Consider the following 22557-nt stretch of genomic DNA (forward strand, 5'->3'; position numbering starts at 1 on the left):
ACATTTTATTAAAACATTTTGAAACCATTTTAAAGCACAGACATCAAGTGCTCTGTTTGGAGGACACTCATGAGATCCTCAATCCAACCATTTGCTTGAATTCATGGGTATCCAAAAATAACTTTCCCGAAAAAGAGGGCGTGATGCCCCTGTCTGACCACACAAATCATCAGTGTTGATCTGAGAGCATCACTTTGTGTATTTCAGAAAAGTGTCTGTCCTTCTGTCAGGGTATTGATATTTTGTTTTTGGTTATGCGTTGAAACTGATTTTGAATTCAAGTGCATTTACTTTTCAAAAACTTTCTCTAAAAAAAAAAAAGTGTAGTTACATTTGTAGGACCACCCCAACTGTTCTCTTTTCTTTGCCTCTTATTGCTCTTTGTATTGTAGTGAACAGTTACCACCGTGGATACTGCAGTGGACCTGTGATATGTGCTTGTGTGTCTACAATCCTTTGGTATCTCTTTGTGTTTCCACTTTGCTGGCTTTGATAGCACGGTGTCTTGGGCGGTAGGGGAATGGGCTTCACAGCACTGACTTCATGTCTCCTTTTATGTCAGTTTGAAAAGTTGTAGAGGAGGATATGTGAGAGCCTTTTCTGAGTGTGCATCATTTCAATGTAAACTCTGTTTGGAACATCGTGCGTTGTTCTAGATATTAACCATGTCTAGTGTGAATTTAAAGGAGTAAGAGTCAGTGTCTGGCTGAAGGACAAATAGCTTTTGAAGACCTTGAAAACTTGACCTGCGGGTCATAGGACAGTTAAAAAATGTGAACACAGATTCTGTAGTTGTAGCTTAATATCCATAACGGGCACAGCAAGCCTGCTTCGCTTTGAGTCTCTATGTGCATAGTGCTGTAGAGGCTTTGTAGCCTATATGAAGCCTTTGTAGGAAGATGGCTTTGTTTTAGCTTTTCTAGAAACAAATGCACCAACAAAAAAAAGTTGAAAGTTTGCTACAAAGTATGGTGCAAATGTTACCATTATGTAGAGAGTGCACTACCTACACTAGTAAGTTACTTCTAAGGCCAAGAATTGAGATTCCAGCAAATAATTTATTTTGCCTATGTTTTTTTATTTATTTTTTTTATAGCTCATAAAAAAATCACAGACAGGTTATTGGTAAAGCATAAACCACTATTCCAAATGTTCTGAATAAAACTCATATCATGCACATGCATACACACACACACACACACACACACACACACACACACACACACACACACACACACACACACACACGAACACGCTGGCAAACATGAGTGTATCTCAATCATGTTGTGATTTATACAACACTGATGTCACTAAAGTTGCAGTGATTTGACAAGGGTGCAAGTCAAGTTTGAGGAGAATTCACAGGGATTTGTTGAACTTGTGTTACTTGTTGGATTCCAACATCATGATTTGAACGGATCGACTAGTGACGATTCACTAAAGTTACTTATTTATCTTAAGTAGCTGCGTAGCTACAGCTCCTAAAGCAACATTTTTATTACAGAATCGATGGTCAACAGCTACGCAAAGGAGCTCTGCCTATCTGCAAGGGAAAGAATTTAAATAAGAATTTAGAGTAGTACATTTGTCACATTATCACTGCATCTCAATTTTGCAAGAACATAAAGCTTGAAAGATATAGCAATAGCAACAATGCATAAGGGGACTGGGCTTAGGGAATAGTCAGTTGCTTTATCCACAAAACAAGACAGTTGCACATTTTTATCGCATGAAATCAAAGTGGTACTCCATCAAACCGAAATAAACTGCCATGCAAAATGTATTTACACCTCTCTGTGAAATTGCCCTGATGGTTTCCAGGTTGAGACAAATTGGTGGATTCACAGAAAAGTGTTGTGTCTCATTAGAAGCTATATTTTTTATTTATATATTTTAATTAGGTGTTATTTTTGACTCAAAATAGCTCTGCCACGTAATGCTTGAAGCTTGTGAATTTCAGAGAAACACCTATCTACAGGATATCTCTATCTCTGTGTTGGACTTTGCACTTGTCAGCTTGGCAAGATATTCTCTTCCAGGGGGTAAGTTAATTTACACCAGTCGTGGCTCATCCTGTGTTTCAATTACTGCCTTTGGTCTGCAAATTTTTGTATCAGTATACAGCGGAGGTTTAGCTAAGCCAACGTAATTCACTGAAGGGATGGAAAAATGATGAATTAACACTGTGATTCAAAGACTTCAAAATGCCCCGATCTCTCTCTAGTTCTGTCTTGCTTTGCTTGATTTAGTTCCTCCTTGTTTTCACTTTTTTACACACTCTCACTTGCATCTACATCCACCATCTACATCTTTTTCTCTATGTCTGACTCTCACTCATGTGTCCACAGGGGAACGCCAGGAGTGGATGGAAACCCTTCAGACGGCCACACGCCCCCCCTCCTGTGGCTCCCACAAGTGCTCAGACAGCCTCTCCCACCTCTCCTTGACAAACAAGCGAGGCTTGCTGGAGCTGCGCAGTTACAAAGGCAGAGTGTTGGTGTCCCTGGCGGGGAGTAAAGTCAGGCTCTGCAAAACAGAACAGGTACTTCCAACGCCACCGGGACTTCCTCTCTACAGGATGACAGCTTCCTGTTTGAAAAAGGAAGATGATAATCACAGCCTTTTTGAAGCAGATGAGAGAGAGATGTTCTTGAAAAAGATGGAAGTGTTCATGAATATGTAATGCTGAAAGTAAATATATGTGTGTGTGTGTATGAGAACACGCTGGAGGGTAGACTGAGACATACTGTCCTTTATTTTTGGTGGGTATATGCTCGTACTAGTGCACAGGGATGAGCAGATATGTTCACCCGACAAGTACAAATAGAAGCAGTGCCGCATAATCTGAAAAAATCCAAAATACGTCCACTGGACACTTAGGTACAACTGTACAATCTAACGCAATCTAAAATGGGTTGTTGTTATCTTCACGGCTTACTCATGACAGAGCTGCTGTGGTCGATTGTATTAGCTTGTACAAGTGTACCTAATGAATTGGCCAGTGAGAGTTTGTGTTTAGTAATTGTATTAATAAATACAATTTAGATAGTCTGAACAGTGGCAATGCAAATCAGCTCTTGTTCACTGCTGGATTAATGTACCATTGTTTATCCTCTGCTGCCAGGATTAGACATTTTCTGTTGAGGTTAGTGTTCAGTCAGACAGGCCTGACATTAGACTTCCCATTTAGTCTTTACCAGATAAAAGAGCTCAAAACGTGTGAGCTAACGCCTTGCAAATCTTTGCAAACCCTTTCATGCTCAGCAGAGTGTAACCCTTTTTATTTAGGTAATAGCATTGCCTTTCCTCTGGCAGAAACTTCAGGCCATACCTAAATTCACCTTGTTTTTATTCAGTTCAAAATCAAAAAACGGATAGCAGCAGATATCACCATTTAGCCGAAGAGGGTTTCAACCTCCGAAAACTTTTCATTGTCTACTCCATAGCCTCTTATCAATAGACTACGTTGCCTTTTCAGCACCTTGGCAGTAAGCATCTAACTATAGAAAAGTTTTCTTTTCACTATTCATCTATGCAGAGTTTTAGACTTTTACTCTTGTTGTATTCGTTTTTCTGAGGCAAACAGCCTTGGCTTGCTGTTTAGCGAACACGTGTTTTATGCATTGTTTGTAATGAGAGCATGATGTCTGTGGTGCTACTTGTGAGCTCGAGCATCTCTATTTGATTTCAGGCTAACTATAGCTGTAATCCATCCTCACATGACAGCCATGAGTGACAGGGAGATGACTTTCTGGAGGCTAGATTGATCAAAGCGAAGGATGTTTTGCCACAGACAGATTGAAATAACATATGCGGCTATGTAATTCTTCTTATTGTTCTCTTAAAGTACAGTGTAATCTTTTTTTAAAAGAGTGAGACAGCCAGAAAATGACGTTAAACGAGAAACGAGAGGTGCACTAAAACTTGTTGAAATCCATAAAGTTGAGTATTGACCATCTGTCCATGCGCTGGTTGTGGCTACTATCAGTAGCTGTCGATGTTGTTATTTTCTGGGTGCGAGCTGAAACCCGCACTTGTGTCTCTCCAACTGCAGTTTCATGTGACTGAATGTGAGCTGTCAGAATCAGACAGGTGTCACAATGTTATTAGTATGCGAGGATCCTCCGACTGCAGCACCTTGTCCAATCGTATCTTTATGCAAATACTGGGCGCACAGCGGTAAGACGGAGGGAAGAAGTGGCAAGAGATTTCTAAAGACGGTTTGTTTAAAAAAAATAAGATCCTATTCAGAGTTGACAGTTGCACTCAGCTCACTTTGTCAAGGTCCAAAATATTTACCAGTATTTCTCACCGTGAATGAACATGGAGGATATGTCTTGCACTGTTTATATATCGTTTTAAAAACACTGGCTTTTCAACATTTTTTTTTTTTTTACCTCATTACTCTCTTGCACGCAACTTGTTATCACTTTATTCAGTGAATACATTAGAGGAAAAGAGAGTCAGCTTGTTTTTGGGAAGACTAAAATGTGCACTGTGTTGGTTTTTAGATGTTTCTTTTTATATTTACAGTAATTATATTTTTGCCTAATTTTCCTTCTGGTAAATCTGCACTTACCCAATGACTCAAGACACTGATTAGGTATTCACAAACATATTATCTGTCTAAATACGCCCAGTGAGTTCAGTGAATATTTATGCAGTAACTTTGTGGACTATTAATCATGGCTTTGTTTCGTGTTTTATTAGGCTTTTAGGCTCTGATTGATATTCTGATGAGCTACAGTACCTTTGCTGTGCAGCATATTTTGTGACTGGACTGCCTGAAATTTTAAGTGGCTACCCCTGCTTTACAGCTTATTTGCGAGCAGGAAAAAATAACTTTTTCCTTGCGTTAGTATGGTCTTACCTCAGTACTCTGGCTTTTTCCTGCCTGTGGGTTTAAATCCAGAGCTTCTCTTCTGAGCTCAACTTCACAAATATCACCAGTGCTGCACCTACCTTTCAAACTTTATGTGGCTTTATTCCCATTACCTTTGACTTCTTGTGGACCTTATGTAACTAATTCATGTAACTGCTCAGTGCCTTACTTACTTCCTAATATATTTCTGTCTTGTTTTTCTGTTGATAAACAGCTGATGTGTTAGCTTCTAAAAGTAAAGCACAATCTCAAATGCAGAATCTCTGTTTCTGATGAACAACTTTATCAAATATTTGGATTGTAGTACAGCACTAACATAAAAATGTGGTTACATTTGAGAGACATGGTGAGTATTGAAGGAGCAGTCAACAGATTATAATTTTTAGTCCCTCTCAAAGATTAAGCTCCAATAAAAGCTTTATCCTATACCGGACTCTGCTTCATGCAACTTTATCGTTTCTCTTAGCAACTGTGTCGCACTGGTAAATGGCATTGATTTTTAAACAGTATAATGTCATTTGGAGGAATATTTTGACATTTTGGGAAGTACACTGCTCTTTGGATGAGAAAATAGATGATTCTCTCTTCATCTCTTCATCATGAACCACTGGTTTTTGCTCTGTCCAAAGTGACTAATCCTCCCACCAAGCCTTTTAATGCTCACTAATTACCATATTATAATATGTTTTTATGTGTGTAATATGTGAAAACTACAGGTTGTTTTTACTGAAGGTTGAAACCACAATATTAGTGTGGGTGTCATTTTTAACACACAATGTGGCATGTTCATACTGCGATTGTTGGCAGGTTTGAACTTTGGACAGAGCGCGGATAGCTGGTTCTCTTGCCTTCACTCTCGATGCAAAGCTAAGATGTATCCGTTAGGAAAAAAAGTCATAGCATGTGTCTCCCCAAGACCCATGTTTGTTCATTTTACAATTGTGTTTGTGCAGAGAATAAACAAATGAGATATAAAATGCTAATTAGACGCGTTAAGACATCAGGCACAGTTTAACCCCACAAGCCAGTTTAACCTTTTAGCCCTTTATGCAGAACTTTCTGCTAATGCCTTTTATAGGTTTAAAGTAAAAGCTATAGTATGTAACATTTTAAAAAATATTTTCTTGATGGGGAATATGCTCCATAACTTATTTGGAAGCCTCTGGTGACACAGCAATCCAAGTAGTAAGAGGGAGGAGAATGGATTGACTCACAGTCTCAATTGAGCGCCAGCTTAAGTTGCACACTGTACCTTTAATGCATGGATATCAATTTCCTGTAACATGCAACTCTGTGCAAAATATAGAATGTAATTATCTCTAACCTGTTTTCACAGGCTAAGTAGTGTAGTAGTACTGCTCTTAAGTTAATTCAGTGCAGTTCCCCTTTGACACAGCATGCTTACTTGTACTTGTAAGGCTTCTTAATGTATGTGGTTCAGAGATAACTTTGGAGGCTCTTGTTGCCAATGACCAAAGACCCTAAGAGTCAATGAAGTCCTTTAACCAGCCTAGTACTTGGAATATATTATTATAGACTAAACTCTTTTTCACAAGTCCTTTGAAACAGGGAAGAGATGAATATCCTCTTACTCGTACTTTCTCTTTAGTCTTGCTTATTTGATTGTATGTCAGTCCAATTAAGGCCCTTTTCACATACAGATACTCTGTAATCTGCTTACTTCTGTCTCGGCACCAGATATGGTGAGATGGAAAGATACCTAACAGCAGTGATACTTTTTCTTAAAGTGCCTCTCATGTATTTGTCTGCATATTTGATAATGCTGCACACATTCAGCTCATTTCCATCCCTTCATGGCATCATCTCATTTCATTTCGCTCGCTCTTGTAGTTTTGTTGTTTGCCTTTCATTATTTTCTTCATTAGCGTGAACAAACATCTTTGTTAGAATTCTCTTTTGGGTATCGCTCCATGTCAGCACAATTCTACTTCCTTGATCTGAGACAGCGGGAGAAACTGAGGGAAAGAGAGTATCATAGAGAGAACAAATTAATTCTATTATTTCAGCTTACAAGATAAATCCCTGGCATAAATGCAATAGCACTAGCAGTAGCAGCAGCAGCAGCAGCAGTGCATTTTGCATAGAAGGCAGACTGCTAATGAAAAGAGAGAAAAAGGGACAAATCTAAAGGGGTGGAGGTAGCGCTTCAATGCAGAAGTCACATGACGTGGTTTGTAAGAAAAGGATGATGAAGTGCAAGAGCGCGGGGAGGGAGGTGGACCGTTGCCCCGTTCAAGTCCAGTGGAGTGGAGTATTTAATCTAACATGATGAACGAGCTATTGGAAACATCATCCTAGCAGCTCCTCCTTCACCACCCCTACCCTGTTTTTCACAGACCGTAAGTCCGGTGATGGAGCCGTGTTTAAGGTAATTTAAACACCAAGGTAAAGAAAGTCAGACAGCGCGCCAAGTGTGTCACAGACGGCACGTTTACTCTAAGAACGATCTCCCCTGTCATGGGATGCACAGGCTGTCTAACTCACAGATCCCACATAGCAATATCCTATTTCTAGTTTTCAAACTAGTTGCTAAGAGCAGATGGAGCAGGTAGGTAAAGATAGGAAAGTGTAGTGGCTGATGATAACAAAAGTAAAGCTAGCAGCACGTTCTGCTCTGCTAAAGTCTCAAGAGCCAATTACTGACAGTCATTCTCATGAGATCATTTTAAACATGCTTCATATGCTTCAACCAACGTAGATAGCTGTAGCTTTACATGAAGTTAGTCTTTTACCTTTTTCCACTCTGTAGGCTCTACAGTCTCTGCTGTCTGCACCTCTTCATCCTGGCTGTTGCCCTAAATCTGTGCTTTATTTCTTTGTTTTTTTTCTTCTTATGTTTTTCAGTGTAAATTTGTCTGCTAATACGTAAGTTACGGGTTGGTGCCGCATTTGTTTAGGCCCAAGAACACCTGCAGATGCGCTCGTAAAATACTACAAGAATTCTGTGCTCGCTGGATTTTTGCAGTTTTGTCTATCTAGAACTTTCACTCTTTCACTCATTCAGTGTGTTGACCCAACTGTACTCAGTTGTCAGTTGTGCACTGCTCCCAGACTGTCATAGCCAAGATTTTGGTGACATGTGGTGGAAATGGTGTTTAAGTGTGACTTGTTCGGTCTTAGCTAGTCTTCAGTTGGTTCCCCAGCTTTCAGCTTAAACCCTACTATGTGGACCAGCAGTGTCAGTTCTCTCATCGGTTTAACTGTGCAGTCGATTGATGAGGATTTTAGTGTCCACCACAAGCACAGTTTAGTACTCAAATCGATACACAGATGCTTGCCATATATAGTTTTTCCTCTTTTTATTCATACTTGGCAAACATTACACATACAGTACAGTAGAGCTGAGTATACAGTAACAGAGAGACTGAGGATTTAATTAATCTCAGATTTAATTAAATCTCTTTCTCATTTGCTGTTCTCAAGATCTTTGTAACAATTAGCAAGATCCCAAGACTACAAGGCCATTTGGTAGAATTTGAAAAAAAGCTTCCAACAAGGTCCTAGTATTGTAATAGGCAATGTACATAATAAAGCTCAAAGATATTTAACAAATATAGAATTACTATGATACGTTATGTGGTAGGTATCATTTAAACCTTCATTGTTTTATATTTGATGCTTGGGGTCAGATATTACAGTTGATATTCTGAACACAATGCTGCTTGTTTACAAGCCCAGCAGGCATTAGAAGTTAATTTGAGTTATGCTTCTGATGAATGTAAGCACAATATGTTCACTTTTTAGCTGTTATTTATGGACTCCAGTCACAACAGTGTCAAAAGGGCTGCACGATATATAGAAAATTGTTTATCATGATTTTTATATCAGTTGATATTGATAATTATCACACCACATTTCAAGTCATTCTTTTTGTTGAATGCTTACAGACCCCTAAGAATTCAAATAGTTTGTTACCGTTGCAACCATATGCATAATTTCCATTTAGTTTGTGCTTATTATGTTTGTGGTAGTGACACAAACTCCATGTGTTTCCACCCCTCGGTGGTTTAGGTTTCTGACTCAACTTACAAGTCACGGATGTTTGATTCATATCTGATTTTGCTGCTGAGTCATTTTCAAATGACACGGGAAGATTTCCCAACTACAACAAATAACTTTACCTCAAACTCTCTCCATATATGAGCTTGGCCTTGCACCACACTGTATGCTTTTGTGAGATGCTGGAAGATTAGGTCATATTTAACTGTTTTTGGATGACTGATGATGAACTAAAATGATTTTCTAACACTTAGAATTCATTGTGTTGCAGACTGACAGACACTAAATGTGAGCAGAGGCTATTCATTGTTTATTTCACTGTCTGTATGGGGATTGTTGACTATGATTAATGTCGAATAGACTGGAGTGTGAACCAGGAAACAAAACCAGTAAGCTAAAAGAGACTGCGATTTTATGGTAGTCCGTCCCGTTTTGTTGCAGTATTTCAATATGGACCAATGTGCAGGTGCAGTGCAGTAGATGGACACTGCTTTCACTCGAAACTGCTACAGATAAGGTTTAATCCATTTTTAAATATTGAGTTACATTCCCAAGTTTTAACTGAGCCAGTGTGTGATTATTGCAATGATCTGGACAGGTTCACACAACACTATAAAGTGACTGAATTAGTAGTGAGGTGTGGCAAATAAGGCTCCTGGGGTTTCAAATGCCAAATCAGTTTCACTCGCACTGAAGCAGCAGTCAAACTCATAAAGTCTTTATAGCCGAGTTCCACATGCACAGTAAAGTTTTATGAAATGTTTTGACCAAATGAATGACAGACCAATGGATTGATTTTTACTCGCCGCTAGTTTTAGTTTAAAATGTCTCCACACTATTTTCAGAGCATATATTCCTGTTTTTGCCTTAATGTAAATGTACCTCACATTTACTGTGCAGTAAGTGCATTCATCCATTGCCTCTCGCTTTTTTGTTTTGTCTCCACATGTTGAAGCAATTATTCCTTTTTCTGCTTTAGTTTTTTTTCATCCTCTATTATAGCTCCTCACTCTCCCCGTTCTTTCAGTTTTCCTGTCTGATGTTTAAAATAATCAAATGTCTTTTGTCTCCATTGAGTGGGTGCTCTTTTAAACTCACCTACCCCTCTGTGAGACAGTCTTACCCTGCGTGCTTTTAGAGCAGTTTAAGTGGCGAAGAACACGTGGAGTTGGAGATGGACGTAGAGGCTTCTTTTAGAGCACCTCCGCATTGTGGAGTGAATGACTAACACAATAAGCTTTGAAATAAATTGTAATTGGATGCCTGATCAGCGTATGCAGAGTGGGCCTTTGCTCAGCACTTAGCATTTTAGGGGTATTCGTTTTAGGTGTGAGAGAAGAAGTTCTCTCTCATTTTCCAGGAATTTGTTGTGTTTACCTGATGTGTGATGTGTGTGTGCGTTCTTTTTGAATTCTAGTTGAGTTGATGAATTGCATTTTCTGTGTTAGTTCTTTGCAATGTTTCATGTTCTACGGACAAAAACTAGCCAAAATTGCAAAAAAAAAAAAAATAAAATGCATGCGTATGAACATTCACCTAAGGGCCTTCTCCCCTCTCCTTCCTATAAGTACCACTATTACCACCTACCCCTTGGCTGTTGTAATTGGGTGAGTTATTTTTACCCCTAATGCCTTTCCATGCTCTCACCATCCCCCCTTTCCTCAATCCTTGGTGAATTAATTGGAGAGGGCAGGAGGCCACAGCACATATTGGCTAGGTAACGAGTGGCGAGGGCTGGACGGCCGCTAACACCCAGCGCTCTAATTGGCTGCCTGAGAGGGATGAGGGTTATTAGGTATAGGTGACTGCTCTGCCCTCTCAGCACAGTCACACACTCGCATGCGCATACATTTAGACAAGCGGGAACACGCCTCTTCCATATCTTCCTGGTGTGAAACAGAACAGTTTTACAGTAATGCATGCAAACCATTTGTCCTTCTGTGTTTTGAATTATCGGTGCATGTTATTGCCTTGAGATCTTCCACTGAACTGAGCAGCTAGGCAGAAATAAGCTTTGAATGAGGCTGGTTTGTACTCGGTCACCTCTCATTATCCCGTCATGCATCTTCAAACCTTGCAACTCACTAGACTTAAAGGAGCAGTGGTGGCACATACTGTAGGTATAATTGATAGGATAGAAAGGGAAGTTTCTGTAGCACTGAAAGCCCTCCCATCAAAACTTTTAGCTCAATTAGAACCTGGCCATACAGTGAGTTCACTTGTCTAACTAATGCTGCCTTGAACACGTCTTTGTCTCTGCCTGTCTCCTATGCCATCCTCTCTTGAGCTCAGTATCCTAATTTCTCATAACATGTCACAGGATTTCTCAACGCCAGCACTTCACTTTGTTTCTATTCCCAATATCATTGTGGAGAACCGTTTTGAGAACAAAATAATTTCCTGAATTTTTCCACCACAGTAAATTAGTTTGAAGTAGTCTAATTGAGGGTAATGATGGTCAAATGAAGACTTTGACGGCATTACCCCCAATTGAACCATCCCACACAAAAGATCAGGTGAGAGATCATGCGGCACGCAAATATTTAAGTGACTTCTTCCATGTGTTCTCATCTGCAAATTTTGGCTGCTCTGAGAATTTTGTTACTAATTAGTTGAAGAATTGTGCAACCGACACGGCAGCACCTCCCCCCCTCACACACACACACATGCATAAACCCACACTCACACACGCACACACACACGCGCACACACACACACACACATATATGCATGCATAAACCTACACACACACACACACACACACACACACACACACACACACACACACACACACACACACGTCTGCACTGCTAGGGCATGTATTCCCAAAAAGCGCCTAATCAACAAAGATGGTGTCGATTAATTTTCTTCTCTTTGTTTTGTGTAATTAGTGTAAATTGTTTTTGCTGGTGAAGAACAGTTAGCACAGAAAACACACATGCTATTAGCTGGCACAGCTTGGCATAGTCTAGGGCTCCTCGCTAAGACTGTATTTTGTAATCTACCATTGAGAAGTATTGGCACAGATTCTGTTTTGTACCGGCTCTTTCCACACACATTTGTTTTCTTGTCAGCTCCTCTACTGACCTATACAGATTAAGACCTTATTTCCTTTGTACTTCATCCTTCTTTCCCATTTGTTTTTCCTTTTTTTTTTGTCTAGCGCTCCTCTATTCTTTGACTCATGTTGTTTGGCTCTGGTCTTTGTGCCTCGGTGATGGACTAAGTCTGTATTTCTTTGTATTGTAATGTGTGGCGCCCTTACTTTTGCTCTATTTTGATGACGTGCCTATACATGTGTGGGTGTTGGTGGACTCTGTCTTCCTGTCTGTTTTTCTGTCTCAGCTTAGAGCTTTGGGCTATAGAAAATGGTTTAAACTGCTGTGAATGGCGAGGGTGAGGTGGAGCAGGGAAGGGAGCGTCGCGATACAGTGGAGCTTATGAAAACTGTGGCTCTGCATCTAACCCCTATTTCGGAATTGGGCCTCAGAAAACATTGAGGCTGAAAGCTTGGGTTGGTTTGGATTCCCCAGATGCACCTTTGCCTTTTGCAGGGCTTTGCTGTTCTACACAGGTACACACACATTCAATACGACACACACTCACACACACTCTACTATATAGCCTCTCTATCCTTTTCTGTTTCTCTTTAGCACTTGCGTACACACACACACACACACACAATGCACAGACTCTGTTGTGCGTCATTGGTGAGAAGGAGAAAAAGCTGCTAGGTTTGTTATTGGTCTGTCACAAACTATTTTCAACAGGCCTCTCTCACAGGTCTAACTCAATCCAGTGCCATTTCCTAAAAAACAAAACAGTCCACAGGAATCAGAGACTAAGAGAGTCCCTGCAGTGATTGTATGGTTTCTTTAGTGTTTGGTTATTTCCATTACACTAAATGTCATTTCGTGTGATAAACAAGTTGTGACTTTAATGAGATGACCTCTTGATCCCACCTTATTAAGGAGGGTTCCTAATTTGGGTAGAAAGTGGCATGATGGAGTCTAGTGAAGGAGCCTAACATTTTAAGTCACTGGGAACAGTTTGTTGTTTTGAGTAGTTTCTACATTTGTGTTGAACATTTGCCAACAGTGTTTCGAGTTTAAAAATGGGAATGTGATTAATTCTCAGTTGGTGTGTTAGCTGTCCACCCTTGCTTCCATTTCAAACCACTTGTCGGTCCTTGTCATGGTGGTACGTAAAGTATTTTCCCCATGAATTCTTCCAATTTGGGATACATATCATCACAATTCTGGGTCCTAGGGCCTCTATCCAATTGCCAGAAACTCCTACAATCACCAGCCACTTGTACTACTACACCTGTACAATAGTTTATTTTATACAATGTGGCCAAAACATTAGAACCATCTCTTAGTATAATGCACTCCAGTACTACACTACCCAGTGTGACCTCACTAATACACACATCTTAGAGCTATCACTCCTCTGACAGTTTCAAATTAAAATTGAGAATCTCAACCATTGTAAGAGCTCCTGTGTTAGTTGCAATAGATTATGCAAGTGGAACTAGTCTAGTGGCCTGTGAACCTGTATTTGAGTCTGAAACATAACAAAATGTGCATTTGTAGTGCTCTATATAAAACAATATATTGTGTTTGTTGTTTATTTATTTTTTCGATTTAGCAAATGAGAATTGTGAGCTTTAAAGGTGCTGATCAACAGATTTTGATAATTATGTTTCCATTTTGATACAGCCGGGTGGGTGAAATTTAGATGCTCATTTTAAATAGTACAAATAAATATGCTCTCGGCCTACAAACTTTGGTACATTTTATTCTCCTACAGCTACAGTATTATTAAAGCTGCTGATATTCGAACTACAATTTGATCTACTGATTTATTGACATGAGTGGGAGATTATGAAAGTGATGCAAGATCAGCTGTTGGTTTTACTAGAGTAGTGGTCTCAAAAAGAGACAGTCAGTCCTTTCTGAATGTTTAGATGTTTAACAGAGTTGCATGTCTTACCTTATATGGACAGTTTTTTTTTTGTCACAGGCAGTGGAGTTCAGAGGTGTAACTCTTAACCACTTATTGATATTCTTTGGCACAGGCCAAATATTTTTCCACCTATGTGCATGGAGCGCACACATAAACACATTTAACCTGTCATCAGCTTAAATTATGTAATTAACTTTACCAACAGCTGATCTGAGCTGTTGTTTGATATTTTAAGCACCAAACAAGTAGGTGGAGGCCAGAAGCTAAATAGCTTAGGTTACCATGGTGGAAACCGTTAGCCAGGCTCTTACCAACATTCAGTATATGGGGATCTTATGCTCAAAGGCCATTTTTGCACCAACTCAATGCAGCACACAGAGCTGAGCTGTCTTTTTTTGGTTCCTGTCTTTATGCTGTACAATGCTAATCATCTCCTGGTTCAAGGTCTTGTCACTTGACTGACACACACACACACACACACCACACACACACACCACACACACACACACACATACACATATAGTATTGATTTTCTCATGTAAATCTTGGGAAGAAACTGAATAAGTTTAATTTCTTTTGGGTGATAAAAAGGTGATTAATTGATAATGATTTAAAGTGGCGGTAACTACCTCACACTTAATTATCATTAAATGTATGGATCTCCAACTCTCCCTTTTCCAGGACTATAAAGCGGGCCTGGCTATTACTGAAGTGGGACTGACTGCTGCCAATATTCGAGATGTGGACCGCAAGAGCTTTGAAATCAGCACACCCTTCAAGAATTTCTGGTAGGTATCCTCCATTTTCGTATCAGCATGTACAACCCAGATTCCAAAAAAGTTTGGAAGATGTGTAAAAATGTAAATAAAAACAGAATGCAATGATCTGCAAATCTCATCAACTCATATTTTATTCACAATAAAACATACAGAACATATCAGACGCTAAACATTTTACCATTTCATGGAAAATATTTTTGACTTTGATGGCAGCAACACATCTCAAACAAGTTGGAACAGTGTGATGTTCACCATTGTGTAGCATCCTCTCTGCTTTTAACAACTGTCTGTAAACGTCTGGGAAGTGAGGAGACCAGTTGCTTGAATTTTAGGAGAGGGATGTTGTCCCATTGTTGTCTGATGCAGGGTTCTAGCTGCTCAACTTTCCTGGAATTTGTTTTACATAAGCCCAATGTTTGCTATTGGTGAAAGGTCTGAAATGCAGGCAGGCCAGTTCAAAACCTGGACTCTTCTCCTGTGAAGCCATGCTGTTGTGATGGATGCACTGTGTGGTTCAGTATTGTCTTGCTGAAATACGCCAGGCCTTCCCTGAAAGAGACGTCACATGAATGGGAATATGTTGCTCTCTATGTTCTTTTCAGCATTGATGGTGCCATTCCAGATGTGTAAGCTGCCCACACCATAGGCACTAATGCACCCACATACCATCAGAGATGCAGGTTTATGAACTGTCTGCTGATAACAAGCAGGATGGTCCCTCTCCTCTTTAGTCCTCAGGACATGATGTCCATGGCTTCCAAAAAGATTTTCAAATTCATCTGACCACAGAACAATTTTCCATTTTTCCTCAGACTATCTTAAATGAGCTTTGGCCCAGAGAACACAGCAGTGTTTCTGGATCGTGTTCACATAGGGCTTCTTCTTTTCATGATACAGCTTTAATTTACATTTGTGGATTCCACAGCAAACTGTGTTCACAGACAGTGATTTCTGGAAGTGTTACTGACCCCACGCAGTCATGTCTAGTAGACAATCATGAAGTTGTACCTTTTGTCGTGCACAGACCACAGGGTCAGTGGTTCGATCAGTGTCCTTGGGCAAGACACTGAACCCCAAGTTGCTCCAGCAATAATATATATGATTATATAGCGCTTTTATCCAAAGCGATATAATCGGCCATTCACCATCATGCCCGTTTTTAATGCGGTGCCGCCTGAGGGCCAAAAGTTCATGCATATCCAGTTTTGATCTTTTGGTTTTGACCCCTTGTTCCTTGTGCACAGAGATTCCTCCTGACTCTCTAAAGCTTTTGATGATATTTTATACTGTAGAAGGTGAGATCTTCGGAATTCGGAATTTTACATTAAGAAACATTTTTCGAAAATTGGCAATTAAGGTTTGTCACAGGTTGTTGAACCTCCGACCATCTTTACATTCGAGAAGGTCTATCTCTCTGAAATGCTCCTTTCATACTCATTCGTGTTATCGTGTTACTGACCTGTTGCCAATTAATCTAATTAGTTTTTAAATTCCACCTTTTTTTTTTTTTTTGAGGGGGGGGGGCAATGAAATGATAAATTTCTTAGTTTCAACATCTGATATGTTGTTTATGTTCTATTGTGAATAAACTATGAGATTTTCATATGATTGCATTCTGTTTTTATTTACCTTTACACATCTTTTTCTCCCACAGCAAAAAGCACTTTGTGATAAATCATGTGCAGTGTATGATCTGTCTTTTTTTATTTGTGAGAGAGATGCGAGATAAGCGTACTGTTTCATTTCATAGCTCTTTGCATAACACATACTCTTTCTAATTGCTGTTTTCATCATCTAAATGATGAATGCTGAGTGAAATAATCTCTCTTTGAATATAGACCCATCAGAATGATGTATTCAACAGGTTGACGTTGTAGCACACCTCCACTATTGTTTAAAAATGATACTGCAAGGAGCAGCAGTTTTATGTACCATCGGAAACAATTACAACTGCTTTCTCCTGTCATTTTAACCATATACAGGCTTATGAAAAAATATCTGCCCTTTTAATTTTTTGTATATATCCCATTTTAAATGGTTACTGATTGTCAACCAACGTATAGCATAGTAAAAACAAAGTAGGATTTTAAAGTATAGTTTTAAAAATTAAAGAAAATAATTTATTCAAAACCCATTCAAAAAATGTCTAGTTCAGCATCATGAGAGGGCTTTTGAGAACCAACTGTTTAGTTGACGTTGTAGCACACCTCCACTATTGTTTAAAAATGATACTGCAAGGAGCAGCAGTTTTATGTACCATCGGAAACAATTACAACTGCTTTCTCCTGTCATTTTAACCATATACAGGCTTATGAAAAAATATCTGCCCTTTTAATTTTTTGTATATATCCCATTTTAAATGGTTACTGATTGTCAACCAACGTATAGCATAGTAAAAACAAAGTAGGATTTTAAAGTATAGTTTTAAAAATTAAAGAAAATAATTTATTCAAAACCCATTCAAAAAATGTCTAGTTCAGCATCATGAGAGGGCTTTTGAGAACCAACTGTTTAGTTGAAGTCCTGCCACAGCATTTCAGTAGCATGTAAGTCAGGATAGATCAGTCTAAAAACTTTAATTTAGAATCAGAAGTTATTTAACTTGTATGTTGTGGATCGTTGTTGTGCTCAGTGCCCAGTTGTCATTGAGCTTCAAATTATTGACTGAAGATCGTCTCTGAGGATGTCATGTTTCCTTTAATTATGGCAAGTCAGCCATATATCCCCACATAATCACATCACATCCACCATGTGATACCATAGTTATGGTGTTTGGGCTCTGTTTGGATTTGATCACATGTAATAAGACCACTGTCTCCTAAAGCAGTTTATGATTCTTCTGTCCTTTTAAGGTTTGAGGGTCATCAAGGTGGGTTTGGTTGAACTTTAGACAAGGGCTCGTGTTGTTCTGGGTTAGCATTAGTTTTTATCTAGTCTCTCTCTCATTAATGTCCTTTTTCACATCTAAAAGTAAAGTCAGAAATGCTAATCCCGATGAAGGTTAGTCCCGCGGGTCCTTGGATGTTTTCCTTGGTTCTTGACTTTCCTGGATGATTCATGGTTGTGTTATTGGGGGAATTTTCAAAGCTTGTCACCTCTGCGAAGGTTCACTTCAATTTCCTTTGATCACACCATACTGAGCTGCTTGTCGAGGAAAACAAGCTTCACATAGCTGGAAAACATGTATTTAAGTGCGTTTGTGTTTAATGCAGCTAATGTCCAAAGACGTTTAGTTGATTTGTTGATTAGTTGATTGAGTAATTATGGAGGCTTATTGCCTAAGTAAAAAAAGCAGTTTTGCGTTTACTCAGGTTGCCATTGTTTTATGTTAATAACGAGATATAATACACCTTTAAAGACCTTAATCGGGCCTCTAGGGCATCATATGTGACTTTTGGCAATTGCAAAGCATAAAAGAAATTTTTCTTCCATAATTGAGAAATACTTTTTAGTTTCAGTGCAGTGGATGACCACAAAGATCCAGGAGTGGCCCTGATGAAACATGATTGACAGTCAACAAAACCAATGCATGAATTAAGTGTCCATCCATATAAAGTGCTGCTCACACTTCTTGTCACTTTGAACAAAAACTGGATCTGACCAGATTATATCAAGTTGAGAAGCAGGTGTGAAAGTGACCTGTATGTCACAAACAAGTGACATTTATAGTGATAGAAATTGCTCAGTGACATTTACATCTATTGTCAGCTGGTTTAGCCAAATCTACAAACCTTTTCAGTTTACAACAGAGAATATAGTGTATTTTCCTTTGAGATGTAAGTTGAGAAACTAATGAGCAGGCATGTCACAAAGTTAAGACCCAGCTCTAATGAGGCAAAGAGAATCCTATTATAAGTTTGTTTTGACTGTACTTTTGTAGCACTGTTCTCCTGTCAAATCTCTTTCACAAAGCTCCTTGTTGACCACCTCACGCACCGCACGCACACCTCCGAGACGCATTGGTCATTGCAGTACACACGCTACTCGAGAACAGAGCGCTGTACAAAAATCACTAATTATTGATCAGGTTTTTGTTTATATATTTATTTTTTATGAAGTCTCCCTCGGGAGCCTCACGCAGGTTTCTCTGCCTTTCAGGTGACTTCAGTCCCTGGGGGCCTACAATCAATGAGCGTGCTCCTGCTTTGTGCTGTAATGGTCCATTTAGAATACAACCCTCACAGTTGCCTGGACAAAGCACGGCTTGTTGGTTTCTTCACACCTGTTCACTATTTTGTCTTCTTTTTTTACCCCTTTCTTTTTATGCCTGTTGTCTTTTTTTTTTTTGTCCTCATTCTGCTACCTGTCTGTTGTATGTTCGATCGATCTGTTTATGTCAGCTCTCTAATGGTCCTATTGTTTGGCGGTTTCATTAATACACTGGATGTAATTGCCATTTTGTGTGGAACAAAAAAGAGGGGTGGAATTAAAATTAGCTCAAGTCTCCCGAATTGTTTTGATGAGGTGACTGCTCAGAGTGTGTGTGTGTGTGTGCGTGTGGATCAAATCGATTGGTAGCTCTGGGAGCGTTCTCCTACCTGCTCAAGGTGGGGATTAGTGAGAAACTCATCTAATCACTTTAAGCTGTGGAGACTCACTTTGGCTTTTCCATTGTTTTGCTGCCGTTAAATGGACAGAGCGTTCAGGGCGCTGTGGTAGATACAATCGCAGACTTTTATGAGTAGAGAGAATGACAATGAGGCAGACAAGAGAGTTAGCAGGCAAAAAGTTTGGAGACAAGAAAACACTTGATCATAAAGCACTTTTGCTAAACCTGCAGATAAATGCCTAGCTCAAGGGCATATTGGAGAAAATCCATGTTTTTATGAGGACAGTTTTCAGTCTTTTTTTAATGTCTTTTTTTTTCAAATGAAAATATTTCCTGATGAATACTCTTGGCAGCAAGGTCTCTGGATTATCCTGAGTTTTCAGGTTATTGTTTTTGGAAGGACGCGTTGTTTTTTGGATTTTTCAATTTCAATTTTCCAAAACTTTGAGTAGCACAGATTCTTTACTTGCATTGTTTTATGGCACAAATGGCACAGGAGGATAGTTTAATAACTTCTAAACCCCCTAAACTGCAGTATCTGTATCGTCAAACATACAAGAGTAGATTAAGTAAATGATAACTTTACATGTTTTCATATTTTATGTGAAAGAATTATTGGTCACCTGTGCCTGTGAAGTGCAAGCTAGTATGAAGCTTCACCAGTTGGAGTCGCACAGTTCAACTTGAACTCAGATTTTGGCAAAACGACTGAAAACATAAATAGAAACATGAAGACCTATAGGCCCAAGTAGTGGACATGTATAGTTAGTTAGTTTAATCTCTTGGCACCAGGGGACATTACAATACATTTACAAAACTTACTTTTCTAGTTATGTAGGCCAGTTGTAAAATTTATATATATATATATATATATATATATATATATATATATATATATATATATATATATATATATATTTTTTTTTTTTTTTTTTTTTTTTTAAATAACTCTCAAAATATCAAATATATCAGGCTAACCATTAGCTATAGTATAACTGTAGTACACTTTCATAAAGATTGAGGACTGAAAAGACATAATAATCCTCAATATCAAAAGTAACAGAAGCAGCTACAGAGGCAGTTTAAAACCTAGCATTGAAAATAATAATTTAGGATAATATATAATAAAATAATTATAATAATGGCACTGAAATCAAAACCTGAACTGAAAAGAGGAACATTGTGTTTGAGACACTGGTATTGAAAAATTATTTGTACTGAAGAATATTGCTTAAATAATTTAAATCATAAACATTTGAAATTCCAATTTAAATAACATTTCTGCTGTTTACACTTGTTAATATAATGGCAAATAATGAACCATCAATTCTTGATCTGAATCCTATAAAGAAAATCTAAATGCAATGTGATCATTGTTTTCCCCCTCAACATCTGATTGTGTACACAGTGTTCATTTTACTGTAGTTTTGCATTTGTAATTAACCTAAGTGTGTTAAGCAAATAATTTTTTAACCTTCCTATGCCTACCTAAATATAGCTTCAGAATGGATAAATGTCATGTTTGCAAAAATTATTGATTTTGATTTTGTCATACAGCAAAAAACTCCTTTATACTCACTTTTTTACTTTTATTTCATGGCTGTACCTGTGAAGCCAGATTTCATTTAAAAGTAATGACTGGCATTTTGAATCGGATATGTTGGATTAAATTAGAGCTGTAAATATGTTTCAGTCGGTGAATTTATGTGCACAGGACCCTTACTTTAAAGACAATTTTTACACAGTAGGTGCACTGTGATCTATTAGTTTCACATTAAGAGTCTTGATGATCCACTCTTTCAAGCACTCCTTTCTGTCACATCACATGAATTTAAAAAGAAATGCTCCTCTGCTTGAACTGATTAACTTCTATTATAATATTTAACTTGTCAGTATTCTGAAAACTTTATAATTTGATACCAGTCTATATTTAAGAATTTTACTACTTTTTACATTATGCATGCATGCAAAAGGAGCTGTCTGGCTATTCTTTGAAGGGGGATTTATCTGTAATGTAGTATGTAAGGTGGCATGGCCTTACTTAGAAAATAGGATAAAGAACACCAGTGGGAGTAAATTTGTGATTCAATGCTCTATATAACAGATAATTCTAAAGGAATGTCAAGCTACTGCACATCAAAATTGGATTACCAGTTTTAATTGTCATTTTATATTTAATGAAAAATAAATTTTTAGGAGTGGGGACTGAATCCCTAGGAAGCTGATTGTAAAGAGCAGTATTTCCAGACCATGAAGGTCATTTTGCCAGTTCAAGCTGAATGAGAGATATGCTTCTTTCATGGAATAGTATGACATTTTAAAAAAGATGCTTATTCAGTCTTTTGCTGAGAGATGAGAACATCAATTGCATGGTGATGCTGCTTAACCATAAGAGAACAGCTAGTTTGGCTTTGTCCAACAGTAAGAAAATTCCCTTAGCAACACGTTTAAAGCTTACTAACACATTTCATTCGTATTGACTGGAAAAAGGTTGGGGCTCTATGGACGGTGACCGTTTGTGCTGATATTACTGTGCAAACACGGGTTCATGACAAGGAAGTTGCCGCACCCGGTCTAACAAATGGTGAACGGATATAGTTTTCTTTCAGCATGCACAGGCTGTAAACTCATAGTGCTACCAAACAGTGCTACAGCATTAGCTTTTTCTGACCACTGTTATTATAGTCGCACCACCACCAGTCAGTCTTAATACACAGTATGAAATTTATTAAAACATATCACCTGTATGTGTATTATATACCAACAAATCCCTATATAATTAGGTGTACAGTTAAAAACTTGTGTTTTTTTTGTTTTGTTTCACTTAACAATAAGTTCACTACACTTATGATTGTATTTCAAATCAATATCTAGCTTTAGGACACTATACCTGCTTTGAAAACCTAGGTTAGCTAAGTACGTCCGGGTATGTTTTAATAAAAGTGAAATGAAGCTTGAACGTGATCATACCATTGTAAAACCCGAAGCCTCACGTGTACAACAACACATTGTGCCTCAGAGATTAGTTCAAAGATCGCTGTTTGCTGTTACTCGGTCTGTCTGCATCAGCGGCCAATACTTGAGCTGAGGTAAAGATGTGGCAGAATAGCATTTGTATGATTTATTAGGTTATGATCCAGGTGGGTGGGGGTGAGCATGGGCGACACACCTCCAGCCAAACAGAGAAGGTGCTCATGAATAATGCAGATTTTATGTAAATAGCGTCCGAATCAGCTGCTGGAGGACATCTGGGCTGTGGGAAAGGTCTTTTGGTGAGTAAAATGTCACATATTGTCACATAGCTCTTTTACGTTCTTTAAGTTTCATCTTTAAGAACTTTCCAGATAATTATTTAAGGG

The 22557-nt window shown here is 38.5% G+C and overlaps 1 protein-coding gene across 8 annotated transcripts in view; it reads left to right on the forward strand.

Moving 5' to 3' along the window:
* arap2 (ArfGAP with RhoGAP domain, ankyrin repeat and PH domain 2) overlaps positions 1 to 22557 on the forward strand; it is a 204578-nt gene that overhangs the window by 113611 nt on the left and 68410 nt on the right. For all 8 annotated transcript variants that reach the window (XM_067523327.1, XM_067523333.1, XM_067523331.1 and 5 more), the window contains 2 exons: positions 2349 to 2542; positions 14552 to 14658. In XM_067523327.1, coding sequence (XP_067379428.1) covers positions 2349 to 2542; positions 14552 to 14658 — 301 coding nt within the window. The remainder of the gene's footprint in view (positions 1 to 2348; positions 2543 to 14551; positions 14659 to 22557) is intronic.

The sequence above is a fragment of the Channa argus genome, chromosome 12 (assembly GCF_033026475.1).
Source record: "Channa argus isolate prfri chromosome 12, Channa argus male v1.0, whole genome shotgun sequence".
Lineage (NCBI taxonomy): Eukaryota > Metazoa > Chordata > Actinopteri > Anabantiformes > Channidae > Channa > Channa argus.